This window comes from Prionailurus viverrinus, chromosome D3 (assembly GCF_022837055.1).
Source record: "Prionailurus viverrinus isolate Anna chromosome D3, UM_Priviv_1.0, whole genome shotgun sequence".
Classification (NCBI taxonomy): domain Eukaryota; kingdom Metazoa; phylum Chordata; class Mammalia; order Carnivora; family Felidae; genus Prionailurus; species Prionailurus viverrinus.
Window position 1 is genome coordinate 36,105,461 of NC_062572.1, and position 22,388 is coordinate 36,127,848.

A 22,388-nucleotide genomic window follows, 5' to 3' on the forward strand; every position below is an offset into this window, starting at 1 on the left:
CGAGCCTCGTGTCGGGCTCTGGGCCGATGGCTCAGAGCCTGGAGCCTGTTTCCGATTCTGTGTCTCCCTCTCTCTCTGCCCCTCCCCCGTTCATGCTCTGTCTCTCTCTGTCCCAAAAATAAATAAACGTTGAAAAAAAAAAAAAAAGGTAACTGAAGACTTCATGTTTGAGAACTCAAGGTTACTGGGGAGAAAGTCATGAGGAAGAGCTGGTTTTTATAAGATTTGTTTGGACAGTTAAATTTTCAGAACAAATGTGACATTGAGGTGGAGATTCTATGAAGTACTTGCAAATATGGATCTGGGGGTCATGGCAGGAGAACCCTGGAGGTAATCTGCATTGTAAGTAATGAAGGAGATTTTCAAGGGGAGGAGGGGTGTGTGTGTGTGTGCGCGCGCGCGTGTGTGTAAAATATGAGGACAAAATTAGAAGGAAACTCCCTCTAAAGAAATCAGAAAGAAGCAAGCAAGAACAGTCTAGAAAGGTAGAAAAATACTCAGCATTGTGTACTTCCTGAGAACCCAAGAAAAGAGAATTTAAGAGGAGGGTGTTGGGATATGGAGTCAGCCTTGTCAAGTGCTATAGAGAAGTAAGATAATAAATCTAAGAAGGGCCCTCTAATTTTGTCAAGTTATTGCCGATCTTGAAGACAGGGGTCACGAGAGTGAAAGAGAAATAGGACGGATTATTTTTCTTGGGGTGAAGACTGTAAAGGGAACTACCTCTTGAGTCATTTTAGAGAATAGCAGGCTTAAATTCTAGAATCAGTGTGTCAGGAAAAAACCCACCTAGTCAGAATTGTGCTTAATTACCTTTATATTGCACATAAAGTATGGTATATATGGCCTCACTCTCCCTCCACCACTGTAATGTTACTGTTTCTGTAGTGAGTCCTAAATGAGGTGGTTGGTGTTTAAAGGCAGTGTTGTTGGAAAAATATATCCAGACAGCAGTAGTGAGATGCTGCATTTTGAGAAGCATGCAAGGACAGCTGAAGGACTTTTATATCTTCTCATGCTCTTTTTTTTTTTAATTTAGAAAAATTTTTAATGTTTATTTTTGAGAGAGCACGAGCCGAGGGAGGGACAGAGACACAAACACAGAATCCGAAGCAGGCTCTAGGCTCTGAGCTGTCAGCACAGAGCCCAGCGCAGGGCTCAGATTCACGAGCTGTGAGATCATGACCTGAGCCGAGGTGGGACGCTTAACTGACTGAGCCACCCAGGCGCCCTGTCTTCTCCTGCCCTTAAGCATATATGTGGTTGTAGAGTAGAATGGTTGTCAGGTGTACTATTCAAACTTCTCCCTTGCTTTTGTCCTCCTGGCTGCTGGTACTGCTTCCTCTGACACGGTGCTATAGAGTTCATCAAATACATGTATGATCGTAAAGGAGGAAAGGAAGTTGATTTTTTGAGGGTAGTTCTGGGAACATCTTCTGAGAGAATTTGAGATTTAAGAATAGCACATTCAAAATTCTTATTGAGTGAGCCTGAAATTAGCATGAAGTTATAGTATGTCTGAGCATTGTTAGCAAGGAATAGAAAGGAGGTTTGCTTGTGGTATTCATGCAGGTACAACCAGGATTGTCTCCACTGAATTAGAATGTACTCTTGAAGGGGACTAGGGCTTCTCTGTATTCCTTCTCTCCTCTGTTCCAAAAGCTGAGAGTGTCAGGTAATCGCAAGAGGAGTAATGTGACACCTGGGCTTCCAGGTGTGTGAAGGCAAAGGGTCTTTTGATTTGGAAAAGACAGTATGATCTTTGCTTCTTAACTTTAAAAAATGATGATCTGGGGGCACTTGGGTGGCTCAGTCGGTTAAGCTTCCAACTCTTGATTGCGGCTCAGGTCATGATCTCACAGTTTGTGAGTTCAGGCCCTGCATCTGGCTCTGCACTAACAGTGCAGAGCCTGCTTGGGATTCTCTGTTATCCTCTCTCTCTGCCCCTCCCCTGCTCACTCTCTCTCTCAAAATAAATAAATGCACGTTTAAAGAAAATGATGGTTTTGATTAATAATAATTTTAATAAGGTCTTAGTAGAGCACAATTGAGTAAGTATATATGCTGTCTGGAATTGTCTGTTGCTCAAAAGAGGTGTACTGCTGTTGAATTTAAGTTGTTGCTTAGCAAATTTTAAATGCCATTCCTAATTATAGGGTGGTAATGTGGTTTATTTAGCCAGGTAAGAGGATTTTGCAAAATGTAGTAATGTTACTTTTTATTTATTTTTTTTTTTTTTAAAATTTTTTTTTTTTTCAAAGTTTATTCATTTTTGGGACAGACAGAGACAGAGCATGAACGGGGGAGGGGCAGAGAGAGAGGGAGACACAGAATCGGAAACAGGCTCCAGGCTCTGAGCCATCAGCCCAGAGCCTGACACGGGGCTCGAACTCACGGACCGCAAGATCGTGACCTGGCTGAAGTCGGACGCTTAACCGACTGCGCCACCCAGGCGCCCCAGTAATGTTACTTTTTAAAAATTAGATGGCTAAGTTGATTTTGAGTGGCCACATTCCTCTGCTGTTCCTGCCTCACTTCTGTATAAACCTTGTGTCCCACCTGTACTAATAGTTTTCCTTTACTTCCTCATTGTCTTCAGATTTCTTTGCTTAGAATGCCCTCTTCCTGCCCTCTGTCCTGCTTGGCAAAGTCCCGTATACCTTCCAAGAATTGCTTGACTTTTTGAAGCCTTCTTATATTCACTCACCAGGGCAGATTAGACATATAATAATGAACAACGTATAATAGTAAACAGCATATTTTGTATGCTTACGCCATGTATCTTTTCTTAGTGTATATATGTAGACACATAGATACCTGCACATATTTATACATGCATACTACATGCATACGCTTTTTGTCTAATGTTTGTATCTGTGTTTCTTGTTGAGTGCCTGGCACTTAACAGTATATGTGCTGCCCTCTTACTGGTTGACGTGGATGACAACATTTAAAAACACATGGAAACCACGTTGAGACTCACTGTATCTAGAAAGAAACCTACGTGCAGGTGGGACAGAACGTTTACCTTATTTGCCTGACACCATATCATACTTTGTACACATTATCTTTGAATGTGTGTCTTAAAAAGTCTTGGCCTTTATTTAAGTCGCGTTATTTTATAGATGAGGAAGCAGACCCAAATTAATTAGGTATTTGTGTAAGTCCACATAGAGAGTTCATAAGTAGCAAAACATGACATTTGAACCCAGATCTGTCTTACTTTAAAGAGCCTTTGCCCTTGTCATACCACTTTGCTGTAACTATGTAGGGGTTACATTAATCACCTTAAAAAATGGGTCCAACTTTTATGTTTTAGACATTCCTTTCCCTAAATTTAAAACAGCTGAAAATGGAACATTGCTTTCTCTGGTGTAGGGAGCTGAGAAAGCATGGAAATTTGGGGAGGTCAGATAATTTGAAGAAGCATTTCAGAGTGATCATTGTTTTTATATGCTTTTTGGTAAATTTGAAATTTCAAATAACATGGAAAGATGACATGGGTTTTTTTACTTCATCAGTGGAGGAGACTAAGTTTTTAAAGCTGTGAAACCCTAAAGGGCTGTTGCTGTCATAGTGAATTTCCGTAAACTTTAGTTATCTAGAAAGAAAGCCCTCAGGTGGGGTATGGAGGCATGAAATGTCTCTCTTCATCCACAGTAATATTCCTTGTCTTTGTCTATTTTGTCTAAGAATATCACCACTCCAGCTTTCTTATCTTACTATTTTTTATCTTACTATTTATTTATCTTACTATTTAAAAAAAAAAAAAAATCCTTGGGGCACCCGGGTGGTTCAGTTGGTTAAGCATCCAGCTCTCGGTTTTGGGTCACGTCATGTTCTCACAATTTCATGGGTTCAAGCCCTGCGTTGGGCTCTGTGCTGACAGTGCAGAGCCTGCTTGGGATTCTCTCTTTGTCTCTCTCCCAGGTGTACTCTGTATCAAAATAAATAATAAAAAAATAAAAATTCCTTTTCTTTTCAATCTCTTAGTTGAAATTTTGCCGTTAAAGCTATGTCTATGGTGGACATCCGTAGTTGGGTGTTACTTTTTTTTAATTGGGAATCTCTGCTTTTAAATGTTTAGTCCACTTATATGTAATGTAATTATTGGTCTGGTTGTGTTTAGGTCTGCTTTTTTCTTTTTCTTTTTTTTCAATTTATTTTTTTCTACTAGGGATAGCATGTGCGTGCCCATGTGCACACGTGTGTGCAGTAGGGGCAGAGAGAGAGGGGGAAAAAGAAAATCTTAAGCAGGCTCTGTGATCAGTGTGGAGCCTGATGTGGGGCTTGATCTCATGACCCTGAATCATGACCTGAACCCAAATCAAGAGTCCACACTTAACTGACTGAACCACCCAGGTACCCTTGGGTCTGCTTTTTTCTATTTGTCTCTTTTTTTTCTTTCTTTTTTTTTTTTTTTTTTTTCATGTTGCTTTTTTCCTGACTTTCTTTGGGGTTAATGATATTTTTTTTGTATTGCATTTTAATTCCCCTATTGGCTTTCTAGCTATGCTGCTTTCTTACATGTTTTTGAGATTACTCCTAAGGACTATAATTTGTCTTTAATTTATCATACTCTGTTTAAAGTTAGTGTTGTACTTTGCATAAACTATAGAATCCTTGTAGCAGTACAGCTACATTTACTCTATGTTGTCTGTTTTATCAGAGGATATTATTTACTGTACCATCACTCAGGGTATATGCTGTAGGATTTTTTTCATTTGTGGTAATAGTTTTTTTTATTGATTATTTTTGTGTTTTTCTTTTGTATAACCTGTGGTAGGTGTTTGCAGGATGACTGGGTAAGATCTAAGCGTGCAGTCTGTAACTGTGGTAACCAATCCTTGTGGCCTCCATAATGATGCTTTCCAGAGCTTTATTGGTCCAGTCAAGAATTGATGAAGAAATCTTGAATTCAGAAAGGACGATTCAGGCCAGAATGATTCCACAGATATTCGCAGGAGGCAGCAGTAATGGGAAATAGAAATGAAGCTTTGTCACCATTGCCTATGCCAGAGTGGAACACCTCCTTTTGTAGACAGTTGTCAACCATTATAGAGTGGTGACAGAAGTTGAAGGAAAATAGATTTTGTTGCCCTCTGAGAATATATGTCTCACATACGGTAGTTCAATAATCTGCATTTGAGTTGGTAGGAATATTTATTAAAATGGGTGCTCCTGGGCCGCACTCCGAGCCTACATAATCAGTATTTGAATGTGTGACCTGGGAGTGTGCATTCAGAGATAAGTGCGCCAGGCTTGTCTTAAACACAGCAGTGTTCGATGGTTGCCCCTCTAGGCTTTGTAAGGACTAGAGTCAGTGTTATTAATGTTTATCTTTAAGATTGACAAGTGTGAGGCTGATGAAACAGTTTGGTCATAGTCATAGAATTCTAGAGCCTGCATAAAGGCGCTTTTGAGGCCATGCTAGCTCAACAGACGTGTGTGAGAAAGGAGAAAACAGAGGCCAAGTGAGAGCGTCTGAGCAGTTTTTACAACTTTCTGATTCAAAATAAATAAGGTACTTTGCTGTGAGTTGTAGATCAGCACAACCTGTATAAAACTTTCCTGCCCTATGTAAGCAATTATTTCCATGTTAGGTGTTATTTTTAATCTATTTGGAAAATCTCTGCCTTTTAATTGGGTTGTTGAGACTATTTGTGTTCAGCGTGATAATTGACATGGTTGGGTTTAAATCTCTCATCTTGCTATTTCTCATCTGTTTGTCCTATCTCTTATTTTATCCTCTTTTTCTGCCTTTTGGATTGAGTGTTTTTTATGATTCCATTTTATGGCGTTTATTGGCTTACTAGCTATATAACTTTTGGTGGGGTTGTTTTTGATGTTTAATGGTTGCTGTAGAGTTTATAATTAGTATACATCTTTAATTTACTACTGTCTGACTTCAAATAATACATATCTCTTCATATACAGTGTAAGAATGTTAGGAAGGTGGACTTTGCCTCTTTCCTGCCTTTGTGCTATTATAGTCATACATTTTACTTCTATATGTGTTAGAAATCCCACAGTACTTTTTAAAAACTTTTATTTAAATTCTGGTTAGCATACAGTGTGAAATTAGTTTCAGGTATACAATATAATGATTCAGCAATTCTGTACATTACTCAGTGCTCACCACAAGTACACTTCTTAATCCCCATCACCCATTTCACCCATCCCACCCATCCCCCCACCCCTCTCCCCTCTGGTAACTGTTGTTTGTTCTCTATAGTTAAGAGTCCCCACAGTATGTTTTTTATCTTTTTATTTTGCAACACATATTTTTACTTTAAACAGTTATCTTTCAAAGAGATTTTTAAATATGAAAAGTCTTTAGTATTTACCCACCTATTTACCATTTCTGGCGCTCTTTAGTCCTTTGTGTAGGTCTGGATTTCCAATTGGTACAATTTTCTTTTGCTTGAAGGACTTACTTTAATATTTCTTGTAGTGCAGGTTTGCGGTGATGATGTCTGTCAGCTTTTGTGTCTCTGAAAAGGTCTATTGTACCTTTGTATTTGAAAGATACGAATTTCAAAGATATTTTAAAGATGCTTATTTACTGGGTATAGAGTTTTAGTTAGGCTTTTTTTTCTTCTTCCTCTTTTAGCACTTTAAAGATTACTGTCTCCTGGCTTTTATTGTGATGAGAAGTCTGCTGTAATTCTTATCTTTGTTTATAAGGGGAATTTTTCTCTGACTGCATTACAGAATTAAGAGTATCCGTGTTTGACATTTTATTTATTTACAAGTTGTTAGTGTTCTGATTGAACATGTGAGTTCTCAGTTATCACCCCATGCTGTTTCTGAAGCCTCTGACCGCTGTGTTTCTAGAGACCACTAGACCTATCTGTAGGAAAAGGAGAGGAAGCACCCTTCAGTTATTCATGGCTTCCGAGTTGATGTAAGCGTCACTTGTGACCCTTTATGCCACTCCAGAAACATTAAAGGCAGTTTTATTTAAGCTCTTCAGACAGGCAAGGGATACTTTTTAGTTTCAAAGTGTTATAAGGAGTATTTCTGATGTCTCTGATAGTTGGTGTGGATGACTACAGCTCAGAGTCTGATGTGATTATTATACCTTCAGCCCTGGACTTTGTCTCACAAGATGAAATGTTGACGCCACTGGGGAGACTGGACAAGTATGCTGCAAGTGAGAACGTATTTAACAGGTACATGCATATTCTTTTCATTATGGAAATGGAAGGAGGGTTTTCCTACATTAATTTCAGTAAGGAAAATACATACAGTTTTTTAGTTTAAAGTTGTATTGTTAACGTGCAGTCTCAGTCACCACGTTTTATTAATAATCACAGCCACGGCTTTTTTTTTATAATTGTTTACTCTTTAATCCTAGTAACCGTGTGGCACTCTTTCTTTGCTTTTTGGCCAAAACAAAAAATACCATTACTTTTTTGCTATTAGGCATAATTTTGATGATTGTGTAAAGCGATTACTGAGGGGAGTATATTCTTCTTTGAGCAGGTGATGTTGTATACCTACTGTGTGCCAGGTGATGTTCAAGGGGATTGGGACACACTTCCTAATGCATTGTTTCTCCAATGGTGGTCCCCAGATCACCTGTATCAGACTTTTCTGATAAGTCTTTGCTTAAATTTTTGAGTATAGATGTGTAAAACTCATTTAGTAAAAATGTGTGAAGGTCATCTGTATAATGAAGAGTGTGTGTATTTTCCCATTGTTTGATAATTGAAGATCACGCTTGAAATTTTATAGAATTTTTAGTGACCTTAGAAATTTGTTACATCAGTTAAAGATGAAAAATATTTTGGTAACTATTCTCTCTCATCTTGGTAAAATAAAATCCATAGTGGCATTTGTCACTTAGGAAATCAGTGACTTAATTTATGTTATAAAATGTATAAAAAATTTTCTTTATAACTATATAGATTCTACACTTTGAAATTCTAAAATTCCACTAAATGCTATATTATTTTCTTTTTCTGTTAGACAAATGGTGGCCCGGAGTTTGCTGGACACGTTGAGGGAAGTCTGTGATGATGAAAGAGATTGCATTGCTGTTTTGGAAAGAATTAGCAGATTAGCTGACGATTCAGGTATATTTTTAATGCAGAGAAAGGTTTCTTTTACCAAATTTGAGTTTTTAAAAACTATTGAAAAAACTTAGTGTGATATGAGACTTCTTTAAAAGATTTCCTAAGTAAATTCCCAAATGTGTCAGTAACAAGAAAATCCTGTTCCTAAGATTCATACATTTTATAGTTGGTCTCTGTTTAGTTTAATTTTGGAAACTTCTCATCAGAAAAATCTAAAAATACTGTTTTGCATCATGTATGTTAATCGTAGGATTACTAAAAACGTAAAAATAATTTTGAATAAGTTTTAAAAAGGGACAGAGTGGGCTGTAAACTTTTTGAGGCAAATATAAAATGCTTCCTTTTTGTATGCTTTCTCACTTGCAAAAAAATGTCAGTCACACATGGTAAAGCTAAAGGTTTTTGTCTCCAAAGCAAAGCTAGAACGGTCTGCTTAAGAAAGAGGTAAACCTGATTTGAGGCTTGGAATATGGTTATATTAAGTTTCTTTAAAATATTTTTTCTTGTGAAATATGTATGGCATGCAATTTATCATTTTAACATAATCTTAAGTCATAAGCGTGTTTTCATCTTAGAAAGATTCAAAAGTAAATAAATTTTTTTCTTTAGCCTATTATCTCTTTATTAAAATGTGTTATTTCTCACTTTCTAACAAACTTTTTGTCATGTCAGCAGTCTCATTTTTAAATTTTTAGATGAGCCTGTCTTTTGGTGAGCAATTTGTTTTGTGGGAATATGTTTTACTATTTACGTAAGCATTAAGTAATTTTTATTTTCCTATAGGGTAGAAAAAATATTTGTAAGTTAATCTTTTTCATTATGATGTTCTTTGTATGTACTTGCTTATGTGTATGCTTGTGCCAGAATGGTTTTAGGAGAGTCTCATCAATTATAGTTTTTCCTTATAATTTTAACTGGTCAGAAATATAACGATTTGACTTAAAATTTTGGCTCATCCCTTTGTGGTTTTTTCCTACTTAGTAGAAATAGATATTCCTTATGGAGGAATTTTTGTTTATTTTCTTTTACCTGTTTACCACCTATAGTGCTGGTTTTTATTAATATATATGTATATACAGTTGACCCTTCAACAGCATGGGTTTGAACTGTGTACAGGTCCAGTTTTACAGATTTTTTTCAGTGAGTACAGTACTATAAGTTTATTTTCCTTATGATTTTCTTAATATTTTCTTTTCTCTAGCTAACTTTATTGTAAGAATACAGTATTCAAGACATATAATATAGAAATTATGTGTTAATCAACTGTTTGTTATTGGTAAGGCTTCCAGTCAATAGGAGGCGATTAGTAGTCAGGTTTTTGGGGAGTCAAAAGATGCATGTGGATCTTCTGCACAAAGGACGTCAGTCCCTCAGCCCCCTAGTTGTTCAAGGGTAAACTTTATGTAAAAAAAAAATTTTTTTTTTTTTTTTTTTTTTTTATGTTTAGGGACACAGTGCAAGCAGGGGAGGGGCAGAGAGACGCATACAGAATCCGAAGCAGGCTCCAGGCTATGAGCTGTCAGCACGGAGCCCGACGCGGGGTTCAAAACTCACAAACTATGAGATCATGACCTGAACTGAAGTCAGATGCTTAACCGACTAAGCCACCCAGGTGCTAGATTTTAAAAATATATTCTTGGGGCGCCTGGGTAGCTCAGTCGGTTAAGTGTCTGGCTCTTGGTTTCAGCTCAGGTTATGATCTCACAGTTTGTGAGTTTGAGCCCCACATCGGGCTCTGAGCTGACAGCATGGAGCCTGCTTGGGATTCTTTCTCTCCCTGTCTCTCTGCCCCTTCCCAACTTGCTCACTCTCAAAATCAATAAATAAACTTAAACGATATATATATTCTCAAGTTGTTAAGTTCATGGTAAATATCTCTATTGACATTTATATATTTTATTCAGTAAACATAATACAGTGTGCAGTCCTATGCCAGAATCTAGGATAAATGCTAGAGCAGTTACTAAGGTGAATAAGAATTTCTGTCATCAAATTAACAGTTTGATGAATGCAGCTAACTCCTAAACAATAAATTATAATGGAGAGGATTAGCACTGGCTTCAGAATGTTAGTGACGTTGAGTTGGATTTAGTAGAATGATGAAGTACGAAGAAGGGAAGGAGCATGCTCAGGAGAAGAGAAGACAAGACCGGTTTAGAGGTTTAAGGAGTTCAAGATAGTGGCCCATTTGCCCAACAGGTAGGTTACTGAGTCTACAGTTTAAAGTAATGAGGCTGTTCAGTAAGGTAGTTGGGGTCTGGATTATGTAAGGATTTATACTGTATGCCGTACTAGAGAGTTTGTGTTTTTGTGATTTAGAACGATAATGTACCAGTGTGGACTGACTTGGTGAAAAACATGGGCAACAGGAACACTTGTTGGGAGGGACTCTGTTACTTTAATATTGAATGAAACTTACTACAAAAAGTCACGGACTATAAATTTTCAGCCCCATGAAGTAAAGCAAAATGAAGCCATGTAATTGGTACTCAGCTCAAGAAATAGAACTAGCATCCCAGAAACCATTTCAGGGCACCCCCTCATTTCTGTCCTGTTCTTGTTCCCCAAGGAAATCAGTATCTTGACCACTAAGTATATAGGTTGGTTTGACTCTCTGAACTTTATATGGAATCATACTAAATATGTTCTTTTGTGTCTAGCTTCTTCATACTTCTGAAGCTTGTCATGTTGTTGGGGTGTAACTGTATTTATGGATTTTTTAAATTGAACCAGAAAAGAGTTGGATGAAAGATGTACCGATGAGGGTAAAAAAAAAATTAGTAAGTTAGTAGTAAGTCTAACCAAGCATTTGCTATATAAAATCATAAAAATCTATACTTGAGAGGGAAAAAAAAGTCAAGATCAAAGTTGATAAGGATAAGGCAGACAGAAGATTTAAAGGTTCTAAGCCCCTTGTTTGCTTAGGAGAATGGAATATATGCATTAATTTTACAACTGTATATTTTTCAGTAGTCCTTAACTTGGATGTCATGATCAGCCCAGCCCACCAAGTTAGAGACTTTAGGCTCAACTCCCTTCTCCTTCACTCCCTTCAGCCGTCGCAGTAGCTCTGAAATCCCTCCCCAGCCCTTCAGTTTCTCCCAGACAGCTCACAGTGGGTTCATTTCTCAGCTCCGTTTTGGTCCGTTGCCTAAGAAGGCTTTGAAGAAAGAAAACGTACTGATTTCATTCTCAACTAAAACTGTAACTTGTGTCCTTCATGTACTTCAAAAATACATGTAACTATTAGGTCAGTTAGCAAATTCAGGGTTAATGAGGAAAAGGAGAGGCCTAGGTCTTTTTTTTTTTTTTTAACTAATTTTTTATTTTTCAAAGCAGAAGCACTAGTTTTGTTCAATTATGGTCTAACTTCAAATGGCACAGCCATGTAATAGAAATTCCACATATTGGTTTGTTGATACGATTCTTAGCTTTGTAAAATGCTAGTACATTTTCTGCTGATACTTTCATTAATTTCTATTTGTTGAAGTCAGAAATTTCCTCTGGCCCCATGCATGCATATTTACCTTAAAGTAACTTATATAATCATTAATAGGTGCCAAAGTTCTAACAGGGTCTAATATGGTGAATTGTATTGATAATCCATCATGTCTATGTATGTCTTGGTCATTTGCATTTCTTCTATGAATTACTTGTCTGTATCCTTATTTTCTTTCTTGTATTCATTTGAACGGTGGATTCTTGGTTTGTAGTTATTAATACTTTGTTATGTGTGTATTTTCTCCCAGGCTGGTTTGCCTTTTAACTGAGTATGGGACCTGTTGTCTGTATTGCAGGCTTTATAAAATGGAATTAGTTGGTGTCTTGGTTGGTTTGGGGGTTTTCTTTGCCTTTGAAGGGCTTCCTGCCTCAAGGTGAAACATTTTTTTAAAATGTTGTCTTTTAGTGCTTTTGATCTTTAAAAAAAGGAAATAATAAAGTTTGGAACTTTAATTCACTTAGAGTTTAAGCTGTGTAGTATAGGAATCACCCTTTTTTCCTCACACAACTAGCTGATTCTCTGCCATTACTCTTAGACACTTCCCTTTTGAAACCAGAGATTTGAAATGCTGTACTTGTCACACTTAAATGTGCTCTATTTACTTGGGTCTCTTCGGGTTTTTGGTTTGTTTGTTTTTTTTTTCCTCTAACTGTATTGGTCTTCTTTAACGGTCACTTGCCATTTTAGTCATAATTTTAACTATAAATTCTCCAGGCAGTGATTAAATTTATTAGGAACCAGTCCTTATGGCTTGTCCTAAGAGGCTCTTAAATAGTTGAGTTTATAGATAATCTATATTTTGTTGATGTGAATATTGGATATTTAACCCCTAGTATATGTGGCACAATGTAGGTGATGGATGAATTCAGTCATGATAGGAAATGATTGCATACTCCGTGTGTTGTACGAAAATACAAGTGTGGGATGGGAGTTGGGTCTTCTTTCACTCGTGCGTTGACCTGCCTAGGATTGTGAAAAGGATCCCAGAGTCAGAGAACATTTTGTAAGCCCTTTGAATGCTGAGGATGGAAGTCCAGAGCTTTCCTAATCTTAAGCCCATGCATAGATTTTGTTAGTGTGGGAGAATGTGTTTGCTCATATTTCTATTATTTCAATAGAGCCAACTGTGAGAGCAGAGCTGATGGAACAGGTGCCTCACATTGCATTGTTTTGTCAAGAAAACCGGCCTTCAATCCCATATGCTTTTTCCAAATACTTACTACCTATTGTGGTTAGATATCTCGCAGATCAGAATAATCAGGTAAGAGTGCCATTTATGTGTTCTTAATGGAAATTTGTGTAGTATGACGTATGTAGAATGGCCTACCCTAGGGGGTCTCATTTGAATTTTTTTTCCTCCTCCACTCATCATTCCATTTTTTGAGATGACCATTTGTCTTAGACAAGATACATTGAGTGTTCCAAATCTAGGGAGTCTCCTTAATGCATTAGAGACAGTGTCATTTGCTGCATTCTCCCGCAGTACCCTCATGGGTGTCCCTCAGAAAGTTTGCTGATTTGTGAGTCACCATTTGTCATATCACAGTCTGCAGGGGTTCTGTGTTTGCAACAGTTGGAGAACATAGCCGTCAATTTTTATTTGCAACGTTTTGCCACTTACAGATCCCTTTGAAATGAAAAGTTTTCCGTTTTGTGAAAATCAAGTGATAGAGTTTTGTTGTGTCTGTACTTTGTTAACACTGCTGATTTTTTTCATAGGTAAGAAAAACAAGTCAGGCAGCTTTGCTGGCTCTGCTGGAGCAGGAGTTAATTGAGCGATTTGATGTGGAGACCAAAGTGTGCCCTGTCCTCATAGAGCTCACTGCCCCAGATAGCAACGATGATGTGAAAACAGAAGCTGTGGCTGTAAGTAGAAGGCATTTTTTTCTGTTTAGGTAAAAATAAGTCACTATACTGACAAATAATGATGGCTCAAATATTACACTGCATTCTGTGCTATGGAGTTTATACATATTAAGTATCAAAGTAACCACAGATCATTAGAAAGGGCTAGAAAGGGACATAGGCATACAAAACAGGTCCGTGTTCTTCGGGCCCCATGTTATGCTTTGTACCTGTGAATTAGAGGGCTCTATCACTGAGCTCTGAGGGAGCAGATATGCAGCAAGAGAGTAAGAAGTAACTATAAATTCATTGTTATGGAAAAATAAGATGGGAGAAATAATCAGTGTAGTTAAAACAAAAACACAGCCCTGTATTGGGTGAAGAAACATTTGTGAAACTCTAGTTGCTGCCATTGAACACTTTCTGAGCACTGTGTAAACACAGAAGAAAAAAAAAATCTTACCTCCTGCCCTTGACAGTCTGGTCTTTCAGAAAAGAATAGTCAGGTGAGTAGTTTTATGATATGTGTGATACAAATTGTGATTATAAGAAAAATGCACAGATTAAATCATTATGTGCATAACAAAGTCAGGTATAATAAGTCCATCTAAAAATTCAAATCTCTTTGGGTAGTGAGAGTTTACTATTTAAATCTAAAATAATATAATTGCACTTTTGTTGATATAAAAAAAATTATACCAAAATTGTATTGTGTTTCTGGATCATTAGAAGAATGAATTAGGTCATCTCTCTAGTCCCGATTCCTTTGGAAATTTCTTGATTCCATTATTTTAGACACACTGTATAAGTGAATAATAAATTTAGGCACTTTCCAGTAATACCATTTTTATTGAAATGAAATTCACATAATAAAAAACTGCCTTTTATTTTTCATTTTTTTATTTTTTATTTTTTTAATATATTTCTGAGAGAGAGAGACAGAGTGCAAGCGGGGGAGGGGCGGGGGGGGGGGGGAGGTGGGGGAGACACGGAATCCGAAGCAGGCCGCAGGCTCCAAGCTGTCAGTGCAGAGCTCGACATGGGGCTCAAACTCATGAACTGTGAGATCATGACCTGAGCCGAAGTCAAACACTTTAACTGACTGAGCCACCCAGGCGCCCCCAAAAACCGCTTTTTAAAGCACACAGTTAAGTTAGCATTTAGTACATCCACAGTGTTGTACAACCAGCACCTCTGTCAAATCCCAAACATAGGTTTTATTTTATTTTGCTTAATTTCACAAGTTCCTCAGTAAAGGAAATCAGTTTTGGGGGAACTCAGAGTTTAACTTGCTCTTTTATTTTTATTGGATTTAACAATAATGAAACATGGTAACTGTAGTAAAAAGACTGTATTTAGCAGTAGTATGAAACCCAGAATTCTTTTACCGGTCGGTTTATTTAGTCATGTTTTGCATTCCCTGGTCCTAATAATTGTTTTCTGTCTTGGGAATAATTCTTTCTGATGAATTTAATTATGCTACATCAGTGATACAGTATAACTTTGGATCTTTAGAATTTGAAAATGCTTAGAAATAGTAGGGAGTCAAAAAACAAAACTGGTTTTGGGATTTGGGAGATTTCAGATGTTATCTCCAGTTCTGAGGATGCTGGGATTTTGATGGGGATAGTGTTGAATCTGTAGATCAATTTAGGGATAGTTGCCCACCTAAAAATCCGTGAGCATGTAGGTCTCTCCATTTATTTAGGTCTTTTATGTATCTTATTAGTGTTCTGTAGTTTTGGGTAAACAGAACGTGTGTAATTTGTTGAACTGTGTTTCTTAACATTGTTGTCAGTGATACTGCTGTTAAATGTTTTCAGTTCGTTGCTAATTTATAGAAATACATTTGATTTTTGTGTTCTGACATAAGTGCTGTAAACTTCCTAAGTACACTTATTTGTCTGGTGGCCTCTTTGTAGATTCCTTGGGGTTTTCTAGCTAGACAGTCCTGCCATGTGTGAATGGAGTTTTCTTTCTTTGCAATCTCTATTCCATTTACTTCTAATCCTATTTGTATGGCTAGGAGTAGATGTAATAGATAAATAATAATCCATCAGATTTCTTTCTGTACTAACTGGGAGAGTGGGGAAGGGGGATTTATTTAAATAACATCGGGCAGGTTTTCAAACATAGTTCATTCTCGCTTTGCCTGGTACTGCGTTAACTGAAACTGTGCGTTGGAACCGTGTCCTTGTCTTCCTTGGAACCAAGGCAGTTCTCTTATGCACAAGTTTCTGTTAAAACGGGACTTTGCAAGGTAATGACTGCCTCCAAATAAGTCTTAGCAGCACAAATATACTAAATCCACATTCTTCTTATGGATAATCTTTCCCGTTGAACAGTTACCACTCATTTTCTTACTGGGAAAATGTAGAGGATTCTGCTTTTAAATTATCAGGCAAAATGATTAATAAGATTGAAACTATAGATGAAAATGAAATTTTTCAGATTCTCTCTGGGTTTACTGTGCATTTAGTAATTATTGATTGATTTTATTGGTAGTAGTATCTATTTTTCTGTCTTCAACTTGGATAAATAAGATGAATGTTTTTTGTGATGTTTGTGGTGTGATGCCATATCCTATTTTATATTTCCTGAAGTATATACTTTTAACAAGTTAGCAAACTTAACTGGAAAAGTCTTAACTTGAAGATATTTTCAGTGTGCTTTTGTTCTTATCCATTTTAGATAATGTGCAAAATGGCTCCCATGGTTGGGAAGGACATTACAGAGCGTCTTATCCTCCCTAGGTTTTGTGAGATGTGCTGTGATTGCAGAATGTTTCATGTTCGAAAGGTATTTTTTAGGCATTTTGTTTGTTTAAGAACATGTGGTTTTAGTGGTTACTGTATTGATACGTGAAACGTAGAAGATTATTTTTAAAGCAGTGTATTTGTAATATTTTGAAATGTCAGTGATGCTTTTGTTGGCAGGTCTGTGCTGCCAATTTTGGAGATATTTGCAGTGTGGTTGGCCAGCAAGCTACTGAGGAGATGTTGGTAAGTATTGCAGAAATAAAGGGGTAAATGAGCAAGCAATACGGTACAGAGTGACACGTGAATTTGCAGTGCATACATTCACCCCACATTTTATGAACACAATTCCGTGAACGTAAACCAGAAAGATAATATGACCTTGAGAGTTTAAATTTCTGTAATCTGGGCCCTTGAATTGCGTTTAGATGATGGTTTGTTAAAACTGAATGTACGTGATGCGTAAGAACCATTGATTTGTTTTTACCTCTCCCATTTTCTATTAAACAAATGAGTTCTTTCTTTATTCAAACAAGTCCGTAATTTAACTGCAACCCTCAAGTATTTCAGTGACAAATTAAACCTACAGCTTGTTATTTTTAAATGGTGAGTACATGGGATATACATGCTTAAAGTAGAAGTTAACATACTTGAAGAGCTTCTGAAGCCATCTGTTAGGCAAAACAGTTTAGGTACAAGCTTTTGAATAACATTTAACCTTTATTTGTTGGGTTTGCTCTTCCATAGTCAACATTGTTGTGAATTAGGTGTGATTTATTTAAAATTACTGAGTGTTATGCTACATGGTTTTTCCAAATTGTTATAGGAAAATCTAATATTTTAAAAACAGAAAATGAAATAAAAGTAACCACTGAAACCTGGTTTGTCTGCCTAACAAAACCCTATCCTTGCATAGCTGCCCAGGTTTTTCCAGCTTTGTTCTGACAATGTGTGGGGAGTCCGGAAGGCTTGTGCTGAATGCTTCATGGCGGTTTCCTGCGCAACATGTCAAGAGATCCGGCGGACTAAATTGTCAGCACTGTTTATTAATTTGATCAGTGATCCTTCACGTTGGGTAGGGCTTTGTCTAATTATCATTTTTGGAAAATAATACATTTTACATAAAACATGGTTTTGATTTCATAATTTAAGAAACAATTTATTCAGAGTATGTTATTGTTAATACTTTTAGGAATAGGCAATAAGTAAACTACTGTATTACTTTTGTTTATTAAACTGGGCAGAACTTCGGTACAGATGTAAATCATGTTCATTCTATTGATATGTTGTGGTATATTGATTTTTAGATGTTAACTGACTTTTAGTAAGTCTTACCTGGTCATAGTGTAATAATTCTTGCTGTGTTGCTGGATTCAGTTTGCTACTATTTTGTTAGGGGTTTTCATAGTTTTGTAAAAGATAATGGTCTGTAGCTTCCTTGTGATGGCTTTTTGTTTGTTTTCTTTTGTTTGTTTTGTTAACACAGTAATGCCTCATAGAACAAGTTTAGGAAGTACTCCCTCTTCTATGTTTTGGGAGAATTTTCAAAGAATTGGTGTTCTCTTTTAAATGTTGAGTAGAAATAAGTGATGCAATCTCAGTTTTAACTTTTCTTTGTGTGCGTTTTTTTTGTTTTGTTTTGATTTTGGGGTTTTTTTTTTTACTACTCGCTCGTTACAGGGCTATTAAGTTTATTTTCACTTGTTAAAGAGTTACTCAGATGATTTCTTCTTGGGTCAGAGTTGATAGTTTGTCTAGGAATTCGTCTGTTTCACGTAAGTGCTCTAATTTGCTGGTATATGATCCATAGTATTTACTTCATAATCTTTGTATTTCTCTAACATTAGTAGTAATATCCCTTCTTTTTGACTCTAGTAATTTGAGTCCTGTCTCTTTGTTTCTGCTAAAGGTTTTTCTGTTTTTTTCAGCCTTTTACAACTTTGGCTTCACTGATTTTCTCTAAATTTCTGTCCTTTATTTCATTAACTTCCACTCTAATCTTTATTATACCCTCTCTTCTGCTTGCTTTTGCTCTTCTTTTTCCAGTGTCTTGAAGTAGAAGATTAAGTTATCAATTTGAGATCATTCTTCTTTCTTTGAATTACCATCCAGGGTAACTGGCTTTCAACCTGAAGAGCTTCCTTTCATATTTACCGTAATGTAAATATGGTAGCAGTAAATTCTCAATTTCTGTTCATTCGGGAATATCTTTATTTTGCCTTCGTTTTTGAAAGATAGCTTTGTTGGGTATAGGATTCTTGGCTAACGGGGTTTTTCTTTGAGCACGTTGAATACGTTGTCCCCACTGCCTTCTGGTCTGTCTCTCCTGTTTTTGCCAGGAAATTAGTGTTTATTGGGGTTCCCTTGTAAATGATATGTCACTTTCCTTTTGCTGCTTTCAAGATTTTCTTCTTGTTTTGACTCCTGGCATTTTTACTACGATGTATTTATAGATCTCCATTGGTTCATCCTACTTTGTTGAGCTTCTTGGTTGTGCATGTTACTGATTTTTAATAAATTTGGGATGTTTTAAGCCATCATTTCTCCAAATACTGTCTTTTCCGACCTTCTGGTATTCCTATTGTACATATGTTGGTACACTTTATGTCCCACATTTTCTGAGATTCTGTTCATTTTTCCTCATTTTCTTCTTCCTGTTCTTCATCTTGCCTAATCTATAATGATGCACCTTGTGTTCACTGATTCTTTTTTTCTACCAGTTCAGATCTATTTAAGTTTATGTGGTGTTTTTATTTCAGTTGTTGTACTTTTCAACTCTAGAATTTCCATCTGGTTCTCTTCATGAACCTGCATTTGATAGGACACTGTCCTCATACCTTGCTTTACTTCCTTAATCCTGCTTTGTTTCTGTTCTGTCAATAATTTATAATGGTCACTTTGAAGTTTTTTTCTAAGTCCAACATCTTACTGTTCCCACACGTAATTTCTGTTCCCACACATAATTTCTGTTCCCTAACTTTTCCCCCAGTGTATGGATCATACTTTTTTGTTCCTTTTCATGCCTTTTATTTATTTATTTTTGAAACTGGTCATTTTAGGTAACACAGCAAATTTGGGGACTGGTACCCCTCTCTGGGGCTTGTTATGATGACCTCTACTTACTTGCTTAGTGACTGGCAGGAATGCTTTAGTGGACTCTTACTCCCCCTCCAGGAGGCGCAGCCCTGGGCATGCCCACAGCCACCCTGGGATGACCGCATCTTAGTGGGAGTGGTGGCTGCCTCGGGGTGGGCAGCCAGAGGTACTCTTGGCTCCTCTATCCTGGAGGAGGGGCCCCATAAGCTGGGGCAGGGGCCGTATTCTGACTATTCTCATGGCCCAGTGTTCTGAGCCAGATCCAAGGTAGAGCTTCCATTCTACCCATAGGCGTTGTTCAGAAGAAGGGAGCCCCTGCACCCACTGTACTTGTCCAGGACCTGGCCTCAGCATCAGGTAGCTGGGGCAGGAGGAGAAACCTCAAAATCCCTCTGGCTAGAAGCTAGAAGAGAGGGGGCCCAGTGTTGCTGGCTGCCACAGTTTGGAGTAGTGGTTTACCTCCCTGGTTCAAATACCACAGACTCTCAGTTTTTTTTTGTTTTTGTTTGTTTTTTTTTTTTTTACTGAATATTTACAGATTTTTTTGAGTAGATATTCCTTCTTTTGTTGTTTGCCTGCCCCTAGGACTATGTCCTGGGTGTTAAATTGTGGGTTTTTGGAGGTCTTTTTCTTCCCCCCCATTTCAACCATTTCACTGGTCAGTGGCGCTCCTATGTTGTCACACCTGAAATAGATCTCAGGACCTTTCCGTATTCAATTAGACTCTACATAAAGGGAAAGACTGTTAAGCCTTAGTACTATTTTAATGTTTTTTAAAAAATGTCTTACATGAGCTTGATAGAAAAGATTATGTAGCTTATTTGAAGTTTTCATTTTGAAACTTTATTTTATCATTGTTTGCACGTGCAGTATTTCCTGGTAATTTGGGAATATGTTTATATTAAAATGAAGGATTCCTTAAATCTGTCATTTGAGGTATATGTAAATCCTAGGCCTATTTGGGACAAGCTCAGAGTTTTAACAGTATCCAGAATAGACTACACTCATGCAAAAATAATCTTAAAAGTTACCTTTTATGTTTTTATGGAAGTAACATTTACCATATAAAGGGGAGAAAATCTGTAAGTTCACACATACGCTGCTTTTTGCTATCTTAAATGTTTTTTTTTTCTTTTTTTTTAATGTTTTATTTATTTTTGAGAGGGAGACAGATTGCAGGCTGGGGAGGGCAGAGAGAGAGGGAGACACAGAATCTGAAGCAGGCTCCAGGCTCTGAGCTGTCAGCACAGAGCCCGATGCGGGGCTCAAACTCACAAACCGTGAGATCATGACCTGAGCTGAAGTCTGATGTTTAACTGACTGAGCCACCCAGGTGCCCCACATAATCCTCATTTTAAACCATGGAAAAAGTATTGGTATTGATATGCCTCAGGGGCAGGATCTTAGAGAAATTGGTTTGTGGTTTTTCTCCCCTCAGAGTGACCTCTGTCAGACTGTGTCCATCCTTCTGCTTCCTCTCATGAATCCTCTCTTCCCCCAATTTTTTTTTTTTTGTGATCTTGATTGCAAAAATAATACAGAAATACAATACAAGATAAATAAAATTCTATAACCTTTTTTCAGTTTTCCTACTTGAGACATTCATGGATAACAGTAGTATGTGTACCCAGTTTTTTGTGAAATAGTATTCTATTTCTGATTAAGTCTGTAGTTTTGGCGCATCTGTCTTGTTTCCTTTTAGTAAGCAAATTACAGTCTTTCCTACCAGAAAACATGAAATGGATTATCACATTTTTTTACTTTATTGCCCTGTATTTTCTGTTTGGCAATCTTGGTTTCCTTGAGAACACTGCAGGACCTCCTTTAGTCCCACGCAAATGCTCTATGGGCTCTCATATTCATATTCTAACGATTGGAATATTCAAGCCAGATTTTAAAGTTGAAAGTAAAAAAACAGAATAGTTTATAAAGAATCTTAAATCCTAGCTGAAGAACAATTTATAGTTCTGAATCTGGGAGAGTTTTTTAGAATACCTTACTCCTGTCTTAACCATACTTCAGTATATGGCCAGTAGATTGTTAATAATCCCTTATTTTTACCTCCTCTTTTTCCTCCTAGGTTCGCCAAGCAGCTTTCCAGTCTTTGGGACCTTTCATATCTACTTTTGCTAATCCGTCTAGCTCAGGCCAGTATTTTAAAGAAGAAAGCAAAAGCTCAGAAGATACATCAGTAGAAGACAAAAATAGGTATGATTTCTTTAAACTTTACTTTCCAGCTTTATTGCCTGTGAACAGATTTTCATTTCCTCTGTTTCATAATAAATGTTCTTTTTGGAGCCTTTGCTACTTGTCTCGATTGTAAAAATGGGTAAATATTTTTAAAGAGCTGTATTGTAAATACATTTGTTAAATGCCTCTGGTTATTTGTGTCTTAAATGAGAAGATGAAGATGCATGTAGCAGTGAGCTTGACCCCGGCCATGGAGAGAAGTGTAAATGAGAGATAGATATGATAGCTTTTTAATCAGTAAGTTTATTTAACAGGTTAGTTACCTAGTAAGCCATCTGTTGACATTTAGAATAGACAGAGTAATGATTGTACAACCTAAAGAGTAGTTTTTTAAGGGATAGAACCTAATTTGGGAATATGTTTTAGTATATAGTCCATTTCTTACTATTATTTTTCCTTTCAGTCAGTTAATTTAATTGTGGATCTTGAACTCTGCAGAATGATGATTATCTCTCACGGAGGGGGAAAGCATTGTAATGATTAGCACCAAATTAATGTGCTTATTAACTAGAATATCAACTGTAAATGTAATAGGGCAGCTAAGTTTGAAGATACAAAGGACAACTCTGATTTTTTATTTTTAAACCTTTTTTACATTAAGACATTCTGAGTTTTAGTTTTTAAAATTTATTATATACTTAGGGGAAAAAATTCAAGCCTAACTTGGTGCATGGGAAATATGCACTTTACAGGTGTGCACTTGAAATAATTTAGAACCTGGTTTTGAAACAGTCCCTACTATAATGCTTAAGTTGCCATAGTGTCTTGTCCCTCCCTTGTCATGATGCTAATGGACATTTTCTTCTGTAGGTCTTGATACTGTGATATTTGCTTTCTTGGTGTTTTGATTTGGCAGTT

The 22,388-nt window shown here is 36.9% G+C and overlaps 1 protein-coding gene across 6 annotated transcripts in view; it reads left to right on the top strand.

The window, feature by feature from the left end:
• PPP4R1 (protein phosphatase 4 regulatory subunit 1) overlaps positions 1-22,388 on the top strand; it is a 64,118-nt gene that overhangs the window by 13,226 nt on the left and 28,504 nt on the right. For 3 of the 6 annotated variants that reach the window (XM_047828794.1, XM_047828792.1, XM_047828795.1), the window contains 8 exons: positions 7,040-7,175; positions 7,975-8,081; positions 12,702-12,844; positions 13,303-13,449; positions 16,120-16,227; positions 16,365-16,430; positions 17,101-17,259; positions 21,361-21,488. In XM_047828794.1, the coding sequence (XP_047684750.1) occupies positions 7,117-7,175; positions 7,975-8,081; positions 12,702-12,844; positions 13,303-13,449; positions 16,120-16,227; positions 16,365-16,430; positions 17,101-17,259; positions 21,361-21,488 (917 nt within the window). In that variant the 5' untranslated portion in view covers positions 7,040-7,116. Of the gene's footprint in view, positions 1-5,505; positions 5,525-7,039; positions 7,176-7,974; positions 8,082-12,701; positions 12,845-13,302; positions 13,450-16,119; positions 16,228-16,364; positions 16,431-17,100; positions 17,260-21,360; positions 21,489-22,388 lie in introns of those variants that run through there. The other 3 variants (XM_047828796.1, XM_047828793.1, XM_047828797.1) reach the window with 2 other exon arrangements.